We start from the raw sequence: 21041 nt of genomic DNA, 5'->3' as shown, positions 1-21041 counted from the left end.
AAATGTATACACCCAAGTAACCACTGCCACGATCAACATATAGAACACTTACACCACTGCAAAAAATCCCCTCATACTTCTTTATAGTCAGTCCCCGACCCCAGCCCTGTCGACCACCAATGGGCTTTCTGTTACTACAGCTTAAATTCTGTCCATTCTAGAATTTCATATAAATAGAATTATACAGCATGTAGTCTTGTCTTCCTTTTCTTTTTAATACAACATAAGGCTTTTGAGTAATCCACGGGTTGCTGCATGCACTGGTAATTCATTCCTTAGGGAACATTTCGCTGCACAGACAGGATATAATTCATTTATTCATTCACATGTTGATGGACATCTGAGTTCTGATTACTGGTTATTATAAATAAGACTTATCAACCTCTGTGTACATGTCTTTATGTGGACATGTTTTTATTTCTCTTGGGTAAATACCTAGGAATAGAGTCTCTGAGTCAGAAGTACATGTTTTGAATTTACAAAGAACTGCCAAATGGTTGACCAAAGCAGTTATATCATTTTTACATTGCCACCAGCAAAGCGTGAGAGCGCAAATTGCTCCACATGCTTGCTAACACTTGGTATTGTCAGTCTTTTTAATGTTAGCCATTGCCAAAAAGAAAAAGTGGAAACTCCAGGCTTTAAGAATGCAAATAAACTGAAGCACGTCAGTACATAAGTGTCTGCACACCATTCAAGACGCCATTTGGGAAGTCCAGTGAGAAACATTAAAATTCTATCCTAGGGCTCTGTGAATGAACTGGAGGGATTATTTCTCTCTTTACACAATCACGGCTAAATAACCCAAGAAAGATCATCTTATTTCCCCTGCTCCAGCATCTTTTTGGATTCCTCCAGAGGATATGCAATTCACTCCAAAAATAATAACTCTTATGATCACAGGCCTCAACCTCACAGATTTTAAATTCTGCCAGATACTGGGTTGGGGTGAAATTCACACACACAAAAATCAGTAAGACACCAGATATATAAAACACCCATGCTTACATGCGTATGTTGGCAAGCTTTGAAAGCTGGGATATTCTTTCCTTAAAACAATTTAACTCCTTCTGTTTGAAAAATGGTTAAATACTATTTGCAGACATTGCCCTAATTTGAGCAAATTTTGCCCATTCCAAATAGAGAGCTGGTTTGCATCAGGCAAACCGCAAGAAAGCTTGGCGGTTCACACTAATAGCAGGAAGGACGCTCTCCTTCCAGGGCTCTGCTTCCACTTTGCAGCTGCCTATGCTAGTCAAGCTACAAAGAGGTCATCTTTAGACTGAGTAGGAGAAAAGGAGCAACTCAAAATCCCGCGTAGTCTTTTAATGAGGCTGCCCTTCCCTCTGCCAGGAATGTACGCGGCTCATACACCATCTCTTTTCAGAACCAGGGAGGTTCTACTTTTCTCATAGCTCTGGCTTCTTCCAGCCAGACCAAATTCTACTCGCACATGCTTTCCCATCACTGCATTTTTTCCTTTTTAGTCTTTTCACAGTTAATCATATTTATTTTAATGACTAGTTGATTAATGTCTACTGCTCCTTCCATCAAACAAAGTAAGCTTCATGGGTTTTTCTCCTAATTGTATGCTCTGTGCCTAGAGTGCTCAGCACGTAAAAAGTACTTAATAAGTATCTGAGTAATTAATTACTTGTCGATTAAAACATTACCTTATCAGAGATGTGACCAATATGCCTCAAAGCTTCACATAAGTTAGAAGATAAAGAAGGCTGCTCCCTCCTCAATGAGAAGAAAAATCAAACTGCAAAAAACTTGGGGGTCAAAGTTGGCCTGGCCTTCTGCCCCAACTTCCATTAAACCATCTGCTTAAATGTTAGATCTACTTTACCAACCTATCCTCTTGAAATTCAAATCCATGCAGAGGAGAAAGACTATCAGGACAAACTATTTTCCTCCATTAGAAGGGAATTCTGAAAAAGCAATTCTCATAGTTTCAAGCTTTAACCTAAAGTCTACGTAATCGGCAAGGGAAATGCAGTTATTGGATGAGTCCAGGTCAGGATCTCCCACAGCAGGGGAAAAGGCTCTGCTATTTCCCTGAGACAGGCAGGCAGAGTCCCTGTTTCACTCTTGCAGACTTCATGATCAGAAATAGGCTGACAGCAGCATATGCCTCACATGCAGATAGAACCGCAGTCTTTTCCAGTTAGAGGTACATACCAGGCAAAACTCTAGGGACTTCTAGACCATCCACCTTTTCTTTAACTACCCATCTTCAAGAAATCTCCATGAAAACACAGACCGAATAAAAATTAATAAAATGAGAATCACTATGGGTCCCTACTTAACTCATGTTTGGCTCAGCCCAAACATTTACTGTTAATGCATTCTATTCATTATTGGTGCAAGCAAAACTCTAGAATTGAAATTTAAGAATATCAAGATATTTTGTTCATGAGACAAAATACTAGGAAGGTAATCAGGAAAGGCTACTTCTTTCTTTCACTTAGTCATTAGATATTAACTGAGGCCCTATCATATGCCAAGCACTGCCCAGCGTGCTAAGGGAATGCAAATGTCTTCCAATTATAACCAAATTTTACTAATCTAAACCTTATTTGGAATTCAGAAAGAAAGACCAATATTTCAAGGTCAATTCTCTCACACTCATTTAAATAAAAGCTTTCTCCTAACCACTGAAAAGACATTCTTACCAAAAGGTTATGTTATCATTTTATTATAAACTAAGATACAGGGGCCCCTGGGTGACTGAGTCGGTTAAGCATCTGCCTTCAGCTCAGGTCATGATCCCAGGGTCCTGGGATTGAGTTCGGCATCGGGCTCCCTGCTCAGCGGGGAGTCTGCTTCTCCCTCTCCCTCTGCTGCTCCCCCTGCTTGTGTTCTCTCGCTTTTTCAAATAAATAAATAAATAAAATCTTTAAAAATATAAATAAAATAAACTAAGTTACAGTCTTACTATCTTTACATAGTCTTCTTTTCTTTAATCTTTACATATTCTTTCTGGAACAAACCTATCTATATACTGAAATGAATTCTGATAAATGATCAGAAGTTTATTTTTTTTAAAAAATCCAAAAATGGGTCCAAAAATAAAGTTTTATTCCCAAGCCACAAATGAAGGAAGTAAGAAAAGATGAATTAAGGTAAGCTTAATTCTTTCTTAATTTCTTTCATTGCCCAGTTAAGAGAACTATTATCAGATCTGTTACAAATGCCCCAGGTATTCAGATTAGCATCACCGCAACTCCATGGAAAACTTATCCAAATTTTATCTCAAAAACTTGGTATGAATCCACAGTAAATCCCACACATCTACAATCACAAGCAGAAAGACAAAAAATAATCCAACAAAATTCTACGCTTAATAGAACAGATGCCTCTTCCTGACAAGGAAGAGCTGTCAGGCAAAGCAATGATTTGGGAGCTGTGTCTACTTTCTCACATTCCATAGGTGTCGATATTTATCTTGGGACAAACTATTACTGATTACTGGCAACTGTTAAGAAAAAGAAAGCCAGTGAAACTCAGGTTTCTAGTAATGACAATTACCCAAAGACCAGGAATTATTCTAAGACAAAAAAATCCTAGAGGAGAACCCACTTTCCATCAATGTCTTCATGAAGGAAAGTCTGGACGAACAAATCTGTCTGTCAAACCCTTAGCAGAAACACTCAATGAACTGGAAAATACATTTAAAATTGAACTTCATTAACCTTTCCCATACAAACCAAACTCAAAAGTAGAGGTGCCACTAGTAAATAAGAATCGGGAGAAGACAACAGAGAACAGGAAACAGGAGTGGGAGAGCGGATGTGTACAAAAGCTGGGTCTATGACCCTATTGGACCCCTGAGAATTAAATGTTTTAAAAATGAAGCTGCTTTAATATTATCAATGTCTGGTTTTCATTACCTGACAGGCAGATATATGTTAAATATTCTCCTTGGCCCCCGGTTGCCAAGAAAGGAATCTTTTTCTTTGTCCTCCTCTTGACTTGGACAGCTCCCAGCATCCTTTCATCAAGAGGTGCAAAAATTTCCTTGCTGATGGCAGACTTGGCACTCATTGTAGAATAACTGAGGAGGGCACACAGCGAGTTTTCTAAAGAAGAAAAGGAAAAGGCAAGTTGAATTGACAATATGGTCAATAGGCTCCTTACAGAGTAAGTGGCAAGATGATTTGCAGGTGAAGTAATTTTCAATTTGTCGTTTAAACTCGCTCCCTTGCTTGAAATGCACTGCAGAATCATTAAAAGCAAGGACTTCCCATTTGTATTAACTGTGAAAAATACAAACAAGAAGGGAATAATGATGTACTCACTGAAAATGTCAAATGCAACGAGAAATAAACAGCACGAAATGTTACCTAGAAAGTTCATCAATCTCTACCCCAGTTGCACCTAAAGGTAACTGGTGAGCAGTACCCACCCCCATTCCTATTCCGTAAGAAACATGGTTTCACATTCCCCGTTGATCAGTCTTTCCACTACCCAACAATCCTTAAAGTCACGAAGTTCTTTACGCTCCTTCAAAATCTCCTTTAACTTTAACATAAATCCATTTCCCTAATTCTATTCACAGTGGAAATAATTATATCATCTTCTACATAATAACCCTACATGCAACAGAAGACCATTAATTTAATCACCCGTTAGCTGCTTTGGATCACGCTAAATAATTAATCCTTATTTATCAGCCTCTTTCAGTGGGTCCTATTTTCCAGCGCTCTTCTGCATATAGTTGCCATGCTCTGGACCCTTGACAAATTCTCCACATTTTTCTTTAGCCAGAGTGGACACAGAATTCTAAAAAAAATATCTGACTAATGCTAAGTATTTTGGAAATGTTACCCAGCAGTTCCCACATGTTATGCTCCTGTGGGTAACTGGCAATGTCTGCCCAATAATTAAGAAGATAAAGCAGTATGTTGCTGACTCACAATGAGTCCCTCCTCTCCCTGCTACCAAACTCACATATATACAGTCCCCACTTTATATTTAGTTTTCCAGAAGTTATACCTCCCTAATGGTCTTAATTCTGCTTATTTGTGTCTATTATATTCAAGATCAGTCTGAATTTTAACCCTTTCATCCAAAAACCTCAACAGCAACTCGAGTAAAACTTTTCTATCCCATCATCCTGGTCACGGTCTGTGTCTTAATCGGTAACCAACATTTGTTTAACAAATCAGAACTAGAGGTGCAGACAGAGCCTGTGGGTTGGCCATGTGGGTCGTACCAAGTATTCAGAGAGCCTGCAAATGGATCAACAGCACAGCTACATATGGAAACAGCAGCTCAAAGAGTTGGCCAGCCTGCTGTAAAATTGAGCCAATTGGCAAACACCTACTATGTGCCATTTCTAGGCTCAGTGGTCCCTGTTCTCCAGGAGTTGACTGCTGACTACATCAAAGGTTTTGCTTTATGAGGGAAAACCTGGGATCATTTTTCCCAATGCAAGATTCACAAATGATATCAAGATAGCTATCCATCAGCAACTTTGTCGTAAGAAAGAGATGTATTTTAAAAGAGCATTCCTCTGGCTTAAAAAAAATTTTTTTTTTTCTCCTAGTTTCAATTGTAACAGAACAGGTTTTCTTAGTGGCACCAAGAATAAAGAATACAAAGTGTTGCTTTTTATTATATCCACCAATAACTCCACTACATATTATAGAATTCTATACCCAGATCTATTTGTGCTCTGATCATGACATTTTATCATTACTACCAGGTTCTTCATCCTGGCTGAGAACATTATGACAACAGTGTAGGGGGACTGGCTTTCAGTGTGCTGACAACTGATACCCTGCGATTTCCCAGAAGTTAGCAAAGAGAATTCCCCCCACCACGATTTACCTGGTGACTTTCCTAGGTAGGGTGTTATAATTTACAGGGACATTTTTAAAAAGAGAGAGAAACAAGGCCTCTCACTTCTCACCCTTTGGGGACATGTGAGAAAGAAAGCCAGCGGGAGGACAGCAGCTTCCAACATTCTATAAGCAACAGAGAAAACACGTCCTATCCCCAAACTCACCAGGCATTCTCTGACTGGTGCCTTTCCAACTGGGTATGGCTTTTGCTTTCCTATCCTGGATTCACATTTTTCTAAAATTATGGTTAAAAGAAATAAAAAGCTATCATTTGATTGTGATTGTGTAAAATTTGCCAGAAAAAAAAAGGAGCATGCATGTTTTACCAAATTCTTAGAAAATTCTGTTCTTCTTTAGAGAAACTGTTAAGAAATGGAAATGACCTTTTACTATTTTTGTTTTTAAGATTTACTTATTTATTTTAGAGAGAGAGTATGAGCACATGCATGTGTGTGACCGCATGGGGAGAGGGGCAGAGAGAGAAGGAGAGAGAATCTCAAGTAGATTCTGCAGTGAGAGTGGAGTCTGACAGGGGGCTCAATCTCAGGACCCTGAGATCACAACCTGAGCCAAAACCGAGAGTTGGATGCCTAACCGACTGTGCCACTCAGGTTCCCCCCACCCCTTTTTAATATACTGATATTTAGTAGCCAAGCACAATAACAAACAAGGCATGACAAAAAACAGGAAAGATAAAACCAGTAACTTCACTGAGCACAGGTTTTGGAATCAAAACAAACCCGGGTTCAAGTTGCAGCAACAATACCGAAGACCTACATATGACTGGGTAAATCTCTTAAAATTCCAGACCCTTAGTTTACTAACTGCAACTGGGAGAGATCTTCACCCACCTCATGGAACTACTGAAAGAATTAAATGGAACAGTGTATGCAAATCTCTTATTCTGGTGCATGAATCATAATAAACTCTTAAAAATGGAAAATTTTAATTAATTCTCCTACTATAGTATGAAAAATAAAAGACCCTCTGAGCTTGTAGAAACTGAGTAAATGTAGCCATCCATACCAGAAGGGATTTGTCTAAAGAGAAACTCAACTTTACCAAAGCTTTTTCCTCATTCATGGTATGAAACTCTCTAAATATGGATACACAGTCTATTTTATGAAAGGCTCTGTATTGTTTTCAGGATGAGGAATTTATAGACTTCACCCTCAGGAAACTCACTAGTAGGAGATTACTAGATGCATTCTATGGGAAACTGTCAAAAGTTTTTGTCCAGAACAATGATATTAGCAGCCCTAAGTGATTGCATGCATGTGTGTATGTTTTTAATACCATCCTGGGAATGGGAATGTACAGTGGAATTTGTGTTTTAAACGATTCTCTAACTGGTTCTCATGCAGCCACCCTGACACCTAATTTAAAGCCAACACCCTAATGAGGAACTATGGGATGGAAAGGAATGTATTCTTCGGAAAAAATACAGGAAAGAGATGTACAGGATCTTCTCTTTTGATTCAATCAAGCAGATTTATCAGGTCTTACCTCTTGTTGGTAAATCAATGTTCAGCCCAAGGCTGGGACCCCACTATAAGAAAACTAGATGAATATGGCATCAGTGGTATGCCAATGACCACAGATATCCTAATCTACATTGTGCTGAAGGTAGCAGGACATGCCACCCCAAAATATGCCACTTCAGTATTTTGATTATTTTGAACTGAAGGCATTTGAAAAACAGCAAATGCGAGCAGAGGCTTTGTCTGAACTCCCCTCATCTGCCTGAAGACAGATCTTCTAAAAGGAACTCAGTAAGTCCCCAATCCAAGAGTTTCATCAACCAGAGAAGATGGACACTTGTCACAGGAGAGGAGACTAGAAGAGGATACCACACCCAGGACAGACTTTCTAACAAACTATCATATTCTCCATGTGTTCTTCTAAGGGTGCCCTCAATCTTTCCTAAAAATCATTTACTCTCCCCTAAGAGGCCTACATCCTGCTCCCCTTTCCCTATTGGGAGCGTATTTAATCCTGAATTCCAAGGATTTTCAGAGAGTTGCTCATTTTTCCCTGGGTATCTCCCATGCACCTATAAGGTATATGTGCTAATAAACTTCTCTTTTTCTCTTATTACTCTGTCTTTTATTATAGGGGTCTCAGCTAAGAACTCAGAAGGGTAGAAGGAAAATTAGTTTTCCTCCCCTACAACACCATGGAAGTTTTTTCTCTTCCTGGTCTACAGCTTCTATAGGCTATAATTACAAAGCTTTTCCATCCAAAAAACCAACCTACAGTATGATTTGCAAGTCAAAGCAGCTGGCTGCCTTAAGTGGTAATTGTAGAAACTAATCTCAGTTTAATCTTTCCCAGGGCTTTTCTATCTATCTTCTTGCTGTAAACCACCTAATCCATATCCACTTTTGTTAGTACGTGGCTACTGTAATGGGGGCCCTCCACCCTCACAAGTAACCAGGAAATGAGATTAACCTTCAGAGAAGGAGCTGTAAACTCCTATAACCTCAGGATTCAGCAGATGAAGTACGTAAGTAAAGGGTACAGATGGAAGATGTTCTGCACTCCAACACTAACATCTTTGGTTTCCAGGAGTGGAACAGACACTTGTCCTCTGTGGTCAGGAGATAAGAGTGCTAGGGACTCCAGCAAGTAAAAACTGCAGATGCCCTTAGTCACAGGCGCCCTTTGCAGCTATCATGCAGACTGGGGGTGTAGCCCACAGGCTTCAAATATTTCTCACCTGAGAAGCAAGAGCCCCTTCAGTGAAATACAGTCATCTATTTAGCTTAATATTATCAAGGCAAACTGATTCCTCTAACCTCAGGAATGTCCCTGTCTGGGCGCCATGTTTAGCATGCAATCTTCTGATCACATTTTTGGCACTGGATGTGCCGATATAAGTATTCTGGACTGGACAGCAGTTATGTTCCCATTGCCAATGAGTAACTGGAATCCCTGGTTTTAGACACACCTTCTTTAACCAGTGAATATGACTTGACCCTGAGGTGGATGCACTCAAAGCAAGCTGATATCACGTTTCAGGATTCTTCCAAGTTAAGAGTGAAAGTGATGTCAGCCTGGGAGACTCTGGGGAAGAATCAGCTGGTTTTCTCTAGTGCATAGGAACTCTGGTGAGGTGACCTCAAATAACTTAGAAATGAGAGAACTAAGGTTATCCTCTAAAGAGTTCTCTGCACTGCCACTTTGTGTTTGAAATGCTACACACCCAACTTCAATCTGATGACACTAATCATGCAGCCCCTCCCACTGCCTTCCTGGCTTTAAATCCATTTACCTAGCTGCCAATGGAGCATTTCACTGAGAGTTAACCCGGACTCTGCATTCTCCTTCAAACCCTCCAACCCCACCCCCACCCCCCTATAATAAGTAACCAATCACCAAGTCCTGCGGATTTGATGTAATCCACGTAAACTGGACTCCACCAGTTCCCTCTCATGCTCGCATCCTCTGGTTAGGATTCTCATCATCACTAGCCTGAATGATTGTGATGCCTCCTAAAATAGCCCCAGCACTGCTCCCATCTTACTCACAAACGTCCCTTGACACTGCCCAGTATAATATTCTAAAAGGTAAATAAGATTCACGCTTAACTGTATTTGTTTCTTCTCTATGCCTCAGGTCTTGACAGAGAAACACAATTACCCTGACAAGAAATGGGTCAACGTTATAAGCACTGAAACCAAAGTAGAGAAATGTTAAATTACTTTCCATCAACTCCACAGTATATAAACACTAAATGTTACAAGTCAGATATTATTAAGCAATCATTAAACCTAAAAATGTTCATTTTGCTCCAAAATCCAAACGCTTCGCCTGGTAGTTAGAAAACATGCAATGTGTTATGCAGTGAAAATCTATTTTTTATGGTTTTATATATTAAGGCCAAACAAGATAATTGGAGGTCAAGTTAGCTCCTTTATAAAAGTTTACTCAGATGAGAGTTACTGATTCTAAATACGCAAAATTTCTACTTAGACAACTTCACTCCTTGATAAGATAGTTCTCAAGATGAAAATCTCAGTTGCTCTAAGGCATGCAAACATGCAGAAAATTTAAATAAGTTAGACAAAAATTTCAGTCCACCAGCCAATTTTCCATGTAGTTCAATTACTACTCTAAAAATTTGTATTAGTGGAATCTAAAGAGGGAGTCTGATATACCACTAAAATAGACAGATAACTTTAATCTGGTGATAACATTCAAAGTGGAAAATTGCAATCACCCTAAGTCCATCACTCTTCATTCTTCCTTCCACACGGTCTGTGGAACAGGCCGTGTGGAAGGAAACCATATGGGAATGGCAGACCAAGAACCGATGTCTTATGAAGTCTTACAAAGATCAGAACTAAATCAGTAAGTCATACCAATAGACAAAACAAAAAAACCCCAAACCGTACAACAACAAAAAATTCCAAAAACCCCACAGAAACAAAAAAATAAAAAATATAAAAACCTCTAAAAGTATCCTGGAAGGAGCCGGAAACTTCCAAACAGGAAAATAAAAATGATATGAATAAAAGTTAAAAATATTCTCTATTCTGCTAGAAAAATACTTGTAGATAGACATAGAAATACCATAAAGGACAAATTCTGAATAAGAATGGTACATCAACATCATCTGAAGTGCCCAGGACCTGCTCACAGAGGGATCTAGGGGGCAAGGGCCTGGACTTGTTTTCTTAATGATCTCCTTGTTTATTCTGCCATATAACTAGTTCAGAACCACTATCTTTGGGGTTTTCCCTCTGTATTTAATGAATTATTTATAAAATAAGACTCCATAGACATTTTTTGAGAGTACATGGCAGATACTCTAAAGCCCTAGTAATGAGTCACTGAGGTTTGTACAGATTGCATGATTTACAAAACACTTCCATGCTCAATTCCAAGTGTGGAATCAAGATAGCCACTAAATGTATCTCCCAAAGTTTGCTTTAAGATTGTAAATTAGGATTTTTAGGCATGTATTTTTATGAATGGTAACCTATGCTATTTTTAACCCACCCCTATTGGTCCAGGGATTATGAGGAAGTTATAATTTTTCTCACAGAAATTAATATTTGAGTTAGAACTCCTCGAACCAGCAACTCTACTACAAGGGAAAATGATGTGAGCGTGTTTGCCTGTGTGTATTATAAATGCATGCTTACCTCAGATTCATTTTTAAGAGCAAAACATTATAAATAATGTAATTATCCATCAATAGCCAATCTTCACTGGTTAAAGACAGTATAGCCCACTACCTAATAGAATTTTACATAGTCTTCAACATTCATGGCATAGATCTGAGAAAAATGACCATAACATGAGTGAAAACAAGTTATAAAACAGAAAATGAGTTCATGAATTATAGGCGTGTATTTATATGTATAAAGAAATGTCTAGAAAAAAGCTTGCCAAAATGTTAATATGAATACCTCTAAGATTTTGAAACAAGAAAATAGGTCAAAATTGATTCTGCAGGGCAATATTCTTATTCCACCATAATCTGACTAGAGCGTTCCTTTAAACATTTTGTTTTTGAGATACACGTTTTCTCCTCAAATTGGAAGACATATCAAAATATATATTACTGAGATCTAATTATTGGTCTGACTTTCTTCTCAGCTCCAGTCCAGACATGGTGCTTGGAATCCCAAAGGTGAGATTGGGTAAATTCCCACTTCCAAAGAGCTGTGAGGAAAAGGAGCAAATGCTGTGAATGGTGACAAGGCCCGGGAAGCATTTTGTGAGAAGAAAATGGCTCCTTTCCTCCGAGCCAGTGCAGCTCAATGCCAGGGCCCATGGTCTAGGTGAACAGAATACCAGCCACATGTCAGCTTGCACTTTCTCCCTTGCACACACATCTTTGGAGCAATGCAAAAACAGCACAACCATATACATTAGCCTCAGTCATGGCTTACTTATATTTTTTAAGGGTAGGAAACCTTTAAAAACCCTAAAATACAGTTTAACTCCTTAAGAAAAGGAAAGAGGGAGCTTTTTTCCCATCAGGCTACCAAATACTATGAGACTTGGTTGACTTTCTTTTCCTGTATATACTAACCCTTCTTGTGTAGGAGACATCATGTTCACAGGATCCTCCAAAGCCAGTGACTCACGTCTGCTTCAGTTATAAATCTAGACTATTTTCATCTCCTCTTTCTGTGTTTATATGTTCGGTAAGCACATTATTCTTGCTGGTTTAATATTCAAAGAACAAACTCTGTTCTACACCCAGACCCCAAGACCCGTGTTTACACAAGTTTGTTTATATTGTGGGTGGACTTGTTAACCTTTTTGTCAATCATTATATCCCAACTTGAACAAATAATAAAGCCCAAACCACCACCACCACCACCACCACCACCACTGCCACTGCCAGAAACATGCCATTGGGAGGATTTTTCAAGGTGATGTGAAGAGTTTACGAGTATCACCCACTCTGAGGGATTCAGTCTATATTAGAACCACAACATTCACAAGTTTAAATTCCAAGGGCTAGCTTAAATTGGTTCTTCAGTCCCTACATACCAACGCTACAGTAACAGGTAGAAATAAAGCACCAGGGAAGGGCGGGCTGGGGTGCACTCACTGGATTATGACAGGACTGTCAATCCACAATGTGAGCAGGCCTTAAAAATGAATTTAATCATATCAAAGAAAGAACAAAGGGTTGTGAGAGAAAACAAACAAAAGGAGCTCAAATTGTCGGCATGTCTCAGTTTTTGAGCCCTCATCCCCATGGTGTCCAACAGCTCGTTGGCAAGCTAAGAAAACAATATACTGGCCTGGAGAGCATTGTTTATAGCAGACCACACTGGCAATTGACAAATCTATTCCAACCAAACAGGGACAAAGCCACATGAGGATAGACAACGTGAAAATAAACATTTTAATTACGTGCTATGTTTTGCACTGTTTGCTAAATCAGTATGTTTCTTTTACTTGCACTGAAGATAGAAGAGCCAGGAAAACTCTAAGCCCATCCATGAAAGAAAGTGGAAGATATTAAAAGGGACAGCAGGCCCCAAACAGAGTCACTTGTGCTAAACCCCCACTTCAGCAAACCAAGACTTAATATCTAACCTAACTGCTGTCTTGGCCCCCCAGGAAGGTAACGTTAACCAGTCAACCAGGAATTACTTGGTCAGCATCCCTGGCCCTTACAATCCCCTCAGGGGGACGATCTGCCTGAAAGAATGCAGTCTTTGCTAATGATTTCCTCTTTTAGCCCTCTTTCTGCCTTTAAAAGCCTTTTCCCTTTGATAGCGTGGTGGAGCCACTTTCTTTTTTTTATATATATAATTTATTTATTTGGGAGAGAGAGAGACAGAGAGAGGACCTGAGCCAAAACCAAGAGTTGGCCACTCAACTAACTGAGCCACCCAGGCACGCTGGTGGAGCTACTTTCTATTGCTAGATGGGATGCTGCCCAACTCATGATCCCTGAATCAAGCCAACTGGATCTTTAAATTCACACAGCTGAAATTCTGTCATTTAACGATGCCTTAGGTAGTAGTTCAGGTGCTTTCCTCTTACAGGAGGGGCTTGATTCACACAGAAGTTTATACAGAAGCTATGGATTAAGAAAAAAAAAAAAGACTAAACAGATCAACCATTGAAAACAAAGAAACAAATGAGTAAACTCTCCAGGAAACACAAGATGAGACTTTACTATCAGACATTTGTTGACTCAAATTATAAATTCTCTTGATTCAGCTACTTCTATTTTAGAACAGACCTAGCGTAAAACACTAAACAGATAAGAAGCCTTTTAAAAAGACCCTCCATTTTTTAAGTGACCTATAAAAACCTAAAAAATAGTTGAAACAAGTTTACATATTTTCTACAAATCAGAGGAAAGCTTCTCAAAATACTCTAAATCTAACATCTAAAACAGTTATTTCCTACTTGAATCCGTGATTTGAAGAAAATCATCACTTTAGAATTTGAGTGTCCACAAGCTTTCTGTAATTGATATTTTATTGGTGTTACACTCTGACATGAAGTCCTTCACAGTAACGGGGGACAGAAGAAATGGAGCACATCCATACCCACCGTACACATATTTATCAGGTCAACTTAAAAGGTAAGGCACTCTGTCCTTCAATGTCTCAATTTCACATAGAAGATTTTCAAGAAGGTCATCAAACTCTTCCAGCTTATGAAGATCTGCCAAGGACTGTAATTTTAACTTTAACTGGTCTCCCCAATGGTCCACTTCATGACTGTGTGCGTGTGCAGTGTAATGTGACCGGTGCTGGAAAGAGTCCCACGGAACCTCCAAAATCTTTCCCCATCAGCTGCCTCCAAGTCTGACATGGGATACAAATACTTAGATATGGGACTTTGGTATTTGAAAATCCTCACTGATGTGTTTGTACTGGGGCTGAGGGGAAGATTCCATTTTACGAAAGAGGAAACTAAGGCTCAGAGTTGTTACGCAAGTTGCTCTAATTCACATGGCTTTCAAAGGGCAGAGCAGGGACTTGAACCTAAGAAGCTGATTCCAGGAGTCTTTGGAATATCTCACTGAAGAAATGAGAAGGGTTGGGAAAAGTGAGGCAGAAATGCATTCCAGGTAAATCAAAACAAATTCATCACCTTCACAGTTTTACCTCTGATCAGCCCTGCTTTCTGGTGGACAAAATACTGTTATTCTATCTCTGCCCAGCCCCTACAAAGATAATGAATCAGGCTATAGTTTGAAGTCATTCTTTCTGGATATCTGTTCATCTTAGTTATGCATCTCATGCTGTGTAGTTGGCAGAGAGGATCACGTAGTCTAGTTAGAATAGAGCTTGTTTTGATTCCACAAGTAAAAACCTGGGGAGTTGGTAATACGGCGGCAGGGAGGATACAATAGGTCTGTCTCCGTAAACAGGACAATGCCCACCAAAGTCTCATCACAGCTGCTCACTCCCCTCCTTTGGAGACCAGCACTGTACAACAGGAGTACTGGGAGGGTCTTGGATGGCTGCCACAAGGGAGTTTTATGAACCTTGTAGGCTATTTCCCAAACCGGAAAAGGTTTAAATATGAAAGGCACTTATTTCAAAGGTTGCTGCTGGTTCTCAAGGGAAACTCCTCTTTCCACTTCCTTTGCTGTATTACCCCCCTCTGGCATCTCAGAAGCACAACTGGGACCCTTCTTGTTGCCTCCTTCCTCATACTCTCTCTGTGCCTTCTATCTTTTGTGGCCAGTGCTTCTAGAAACCAGAGTTGCTTCCCTAGCAGCAATGCCCTGGCCCTCACAAAATTAAAAGGCTGGCAAGGGAAATTCCATCCACTTGACTAGACTGAGAAGGATCTCAGCAAGACCTTCCAAATGAGCCAACCAACAACCATTCCTTGACACCTTTCTGGGCCCCACCCACCAGCAGCTTCTACTTCAGTTGAAAGGCATGGCAAGCTAGTATGCTGGCATTCTTATGCTGAAAAAATTTCATAGCTGAGGTAATCTTAGTGATGGTCTAGCACACCAATTCTCTCCCTTAAATCATAAGAAGGCTGAAGTCCAGAGGGAAATTTCCAAATCACAGCAAGGCCACGACTAGGGCTGGCCATTGCTCTCCACTCAGCTGCAATGCTCTTTCAAGCAGTTATTAGAGCCATCCCAAGTTTGTGGAAGGCGAGAGCACACGGAATGCCAGGAGGGAGGTGGAGAGAGAGAGAAAACCTGATTTATCGCAGTGAGGATTCTTCTCAGATTCATTCTTTTTCTTATGAATTGGCAAGAAATTAAGTATTGGACTAGAATACCTCTACCCATTGATTTCAAAACCTCAACTTCTGGCTATCACCTTTTATTCTCTTGACTTTTCACAGTTTATGCTTTTTCATTTGGTTGTCAAGGCCAAAAGCAATGATGGCCAGCCCAAGTAGAACAGCTCGAGACAGTCCAAGAAGCACAGAATAGTTTTGGCCAAGTGCCAAGCTATAGGGCTCTGTGCTGACCCCAACTAACAGGAGCCCCTCCTCCAGTCTCAGTGCTCGGAGCCACTGGAAGGAGAACCCGCCCTGGGCAAAGTCACATGTCCATTATCAGCCTGGGAATTAATGCTCTGGTTTTGGTGGTCTCCTGAAAGCACATGCTAACCATGCCAAGAGCCTGGATCAACTGCTGTTAAGAGTTTCTTAGTACCTATTCCAGGCCCTGGGAAACAACAGAATAGGAAAATAGGAATCTGTCAAGCCCAGTTCTGGTCTTTGGAACTGCACCCTTCAGCCACAGTACAAAAACACCACCAGGTGCCTGCAATCTGTAATCAGTGCTCTATTAAAATGCTCTCAGAAATGCCAGAATTATCCTGATTTCCACATGCAGCTGCACAAGGTCCTGTTGGGTAACTGAAGAGTCTTTACAGGTTCACTTGAGACTTCCTGGAAGCGATAACATAGATCCCCTTGGTGAGGATCCGGCACCCAATCAATGGTGAAACCTCATGTGGGAGGAACGGGTAGGTAGGCAGGTGCCCTGCTCTGTATATCGGGATGCCACAGGACAGCCTGCAAATCCAGGTCAGACTCAAGGTCCATATGTAAATGCAGGCTCTGCCCCATTCAATCAGCTCTTCTGTGATTCAATGTCAACTTTTTTTAATCAGCATGTGCCAAAAATAAGTAACTTCTGACCTAACTAGTTGTGCCGTGTTTGACAGGGAAGAAAAATCTATCAGTTGAATATGACTCTAATACTAACTCAGGTTAACACTAGTACAAGTTTATGGTGTCACACATTAACAAAGTACAGAGATGTTCAAAACACATGTGATCAGGCTCACCATCCAGAATCTGGGGCCAAGGCACAATGGCCATTTCTCCCATGCTCCAATCTTACAGATGCTGGATGGTGAAAAGGCTAGATTTGTCATCAGATGATCTATGTCTAAGCTCCGCCTTTACTTTGTGAATAATTCTGAGTAAAATTCTGTGTCCCTGAGAATTGTTATCTTCATCATTTTTTTAAGATTTATTTATTTATTTTAGAGAAAGAGTGAGCATGAGTGGGAGAGGGAGAGAATCTCAAGCAGACTCTATACTGAGGGTGGAGCTCGACACGGGGCTCAATCTCAGGACCCTAAGATCACCTCCTGAGCAGACACCAAGAGTCGGACGCTTCAACGACTGAACCACCCAGGTGCCCCTCATTATCTTCATCTTTAAAATAGGATAGCATCACCCACTTCACAAGACTGTCGTGTTGAAGGAGGAAGGTTAGAAAATCAGCTCCCTGGGTCAGCCTGCTCCCACATGGGGTGTCCTGGTCCTTGAAAGGCAGACAAGCATACATATGCACATTACAGTGCATTCTTCAAAGCTTTCCTCAAATGGTATCTCCCCACCTTGTGAGGCAGGTAGGGAGGTACTGTCTCTCCTTGACAGGTAAAGAGAACAAGGCTAAGAGAAGGGACCTACCTTGATGACTCTGCTGGACTTGGCCAGGAAAGAGAGGAGTTTTCCTCCTGTAATCCTGTCCTGTGTCCACTATGCCTCTCTTGCCATGTGGAACTGCCTGCCAGCTTAAGGAGGAAAATAACGACAGAGCCAATTTATGTCTGCCCCAGTGTAGACAGGAGTGTTGTGACCCAAGGGAGATGAGGAAATGTGTAGCCATAAAAAGGCAAGAGCAAGAAAAGACACAAAGAGCAGAGCTGGGATAAGACACAGGCTCCCTCACTCACTCACTGCAGCACTGTCCCAGACATCAAGGGGAACACGATCAACATAATCCTTCCCCTCATGGAGCTTACTTACATTCTAGTGGGCAAGGACAATCAACAAGGAAACCGACCAAGGCAACAGTTGAAAAGAAATCAATTTAGACAGGTCCTGGGGGTTCAGCGAGTAAGTAAAGGGATAAAGAACAGTAGTCACTATCATTCACCACCAACCATCAGACAAGGAAATCAAATAATGTGGAGTCAAAGCTCTTCAAACCCTCTAAGAGGATGTTTATCTGGCTCTGATGAATATTTCTGTTGTGGCACATATTGTTCTCTGTATCATCAGAGGTGACAAAGAAACTCCACCCAGGCACAGTACCTGTCCTCCTTCTTTCAACACACATTTACTAATTACTATGCCCTGGGATCTGTGCAAGAGATGGAGATTACAGGCAAATTAAATATATTCAAGGTAAAAGGAGTCGAGTCAAGCAGAGAGACGAGGAACCCAGGCAGCCAGCGCACTACATGAGGAATGTCATGCCACAGAAGAGGCAGGTACTTCAATCCTTCAGAGGCCAGTGATCAGGAGATACTTACCTCTGTTAAGCCTACCCTTGAAATGTAATTAAAAAATTTAATTAGGTCTGCCTGCACAGATTACCCAGGGAGATCCACTGCCATGGAAAGCCATAGAAGCTGTTGGCTCTGAATGAATGACCTAGAGCATATGCCTCGGCTTCCACCTGTGATCTGCACAAGGGCTCTGGTCCGGACTGCTGCAGCTGGAAGACACACACTGTGACCTGAGGTGAGCGCAGAGAATGCCACAGGGACACATTTCTGCACAGACCCTACACACTCGCCGAAGAGCAAGAGGAAACTCTGGGTACAAGCATGTGAAAAAAGAAAGAAGTGGTCACAGGGAAGCTGCCATAGGAAAAACGTGTCTGAGACCAACATAAACTCCTCAACTGTCCATGGTTGGAGGGCGGGGAGGTGGGAGATGAAAGAAAAACTACTTTTAAAATGTTCAACCCCTTACCTGTTAACAGAATTAGGTGTGGATAGACCTGAGGTCATAAATGGGTAGTCTGCAAAAGTGAGTTTTCCTGGCCCACGCACATTTAACAAATATGTATTGATGTAAAGAAATTTCCAGTTTCTTGTGAAAATGGGGAGGATCTGGCAATGCTAAGCCTGCACGCCCAACTGTTACCATCTCTACAATCCATCCCCAAATTGATCAGTCCCCCCACTCCCATTTTTTTTGTCCAAACTAAGACTTAATAATGTCAACTGACCATCTAAAATGCCCTTATTTCTTCTTATATCTGGCCTGTTCACTAATTTATTCCTGTCTGGTTACTAACTATAAAGAATCAGGTGTAGATACTAAATTTATTAGCATGCTTGGGAAAGCTGTAAAAATGTATAAGGAAGGAAGAGTTTTTTGTTTTTTTTTTAAGGTACTGTTCAAAGGGAGAGTGAAACAGAGATGGAGAAATTGTCACACGAATTTTGGGGAATTAAACCAAGGGCATCAAAAATAAAAACAAGCCAAAAACTTTTTATCACATAACATCTTGGAAGTTTTAATAACACTGTATTCTCACACATACACACCTCGACCCCTGCCAAGCCAACTACTCTGAGAAAGTGCCAGTAAGCAGGCTCTGGAGGCACAACTACAAATAAGGTGAGATGTGGAGGGTGGGGACTTGATCAGTCTCATATACAGTCAACTGGAATAGCCTTCTGGAGGCCACTCCAGTTAAACTTATCAAAAGTTCTGGAAATACACACAACAGTAATTCTACTCTTAAGAACTTATCCTAAGAAAATGGAACACGAGGGCAAAGATGCATATTCATCTAGTCTTTTGGTATTTTTTAAAAAGATTTTATTTATTTGAGAGACAGAGAGAGCACAAGCAGGGGAAGTGGCAGAAGGAGAGGGAGAAGCAGACTCCCCACTGAGCACGGAGCCCGACGTGGGGCTCAATCCCAGGACCCTGGGATCATGATCTGAGCCAAAGGCAGATGCTCAATCAACTGAGCCAGCCAGGCACCCCCTCTTTTGGTAGTCTTAAAACATCAGCCTAATAGTTTTCTTTCCTTGATGTCCTATTTAATCTCTTTATATAACCTTCAAGAATCAGTGTTCCACAGAAACATGAAGGCTGAAATGTCACCTATTCATGTTTTCATCCTTCCAACTAGGCATTTCAATGACTATCTACTATGTTCCACGTCTGTGCTAGAACTCAAGATAACCGCTGCACATGGAGCTATGGCAGGGTGGGCATGGTCAGGAGATGATGCTGGAAGCAGCTCTGGACCTCCATGTGGCTCTCAATGACCACTGCTCTCTTAAGGACACTGGTTCGTATGGAGTGCTTAAACATAAGATGTGCATTTTTTTTTAAAGAACTTTTATACCTAACCTCTCATAGCCCATGTAGAATTCTTAGGTTTCTGTGTTCATCTCAAAAATACCTGGAGAGCAATAATTCCATGATGCCAAAGAATCATTCCCAGGACAATCACCATCTGTTTTATTCCCTACATGAAATACCTAACTAGAAATCGTTATATAATTGGTCTGTTAATTCTGTATGTGGGTCCTGTGTGTGTTCTCCTATAACACAGAAATCTATCTCCCTTTGGTTCTGGATGGTTCTATCAATGTGATGGTTAATGGAATAGTTTCTCATTGGGTAAGCTCAACCCAATCTAGCAAAAGCTGGGACACCCTGAAGAGAAACAGGGCAGGGTTGGGAATCAGGAACTTTTACTAGCTAAATTAAGACTAGATAAATAATATATGTTAAAAAACAAAACAAAACAAAAAAACCCCAAAACACTCCAATGCCTTAGTTTGAAGTTAGATGGTGTTGGTTGATGGCTGCAGCATTCCTTGTTACTTCGGAAATGACTATGCTGATTTCCTCTATTCTAATTCTACTTCTAATTTATCTTATAGTTCTCAATGGTATGTAAATATAAAGACAGCTCACTGTACTTACTGAGATAGAAGAAGTGCAAATGATTAAATGCAAATGCTAAAGTCATGTCAATACAGTGCAGAAAACTAAATTTTGGGGTTTTTTTTCCTATGCAATTAACTTAGAAACCACATGGAAATTAGCCAAGAAAGAAAGCTCAGAAATAAACAAGCTTGATTACAGAATCCAAGCCCCATAGATACCTACTCTATTACAAAATTAGAGTGCTCTAAATTCTTAACAAGGGTTGAAGGGAAAAAAAATCCAAAAAGATTCTGGTTTGAGATGCATCCACTGAGCTGATATTTCTGTTCTATGTCACATCATTAACTACTGAAGGATTCATTTAAAAAAACAAAAACCAAAAACCCCTCCGTAACCAGATTTCAACAAGGAAAGGCACAGGAAGAAAACAGAAGCTATACCCAACAGACAACTTGAGAGTAGTTGTTGAAGATCAAGGAACTCATTTCACGGTAAAAGAGGAGACAAGCCAAGGGTTTAGGAGTCAGGGCTCGTCCAATAAACCTTACT

General features: G+C 40.5%; 1 protein-coding gene across 1 annotated transcript in view; it reads right to left on the bottom strand.

The window, feature by feature from the left end:
* Nucleotides 1–21041, bottom strand: part of STXBP6 (syntaxin binding protein 6) — a 242605-nt gene that overhangs the window by 164775 nt on the left and 56789 nt on the right. The window contains exon 2 of the mRNA XM_088025058.1: nt 3897–4085. Within this exon, the coding sequence (XP_087881184.1) occupies nt 3897–4050 (154 nt within the window). The 5' untranslated portion in view covers nt 4051–4085. The remainder of the gene's footprint in view (nt 1–3896; nt 4086–21041) is intronic.

The sequence above is a fragment of the Eumetopias jubatus genome, unplaced genomic scaffold (assembly GCF_037043125.1).
Source record: "Eumetopias jubatus isolate StellerSeaLion01/CBP00866 unplaced genomic scaffold, mEumJub1_p1.0 scaffold_7, whole genome shotgun sequence".
Taxonomy (NCBI): domain Eukaryota; kingdom Metazoa; phylum Chordata; class Mammalia; order Carnivora; family Otariidae; genus Eumetopias; species Eumetopias jubatus.
Note: the sequence above shows the minus strand (reverse complement) of the source record. Positions and strands in the feature narration are given on the sequence as shown.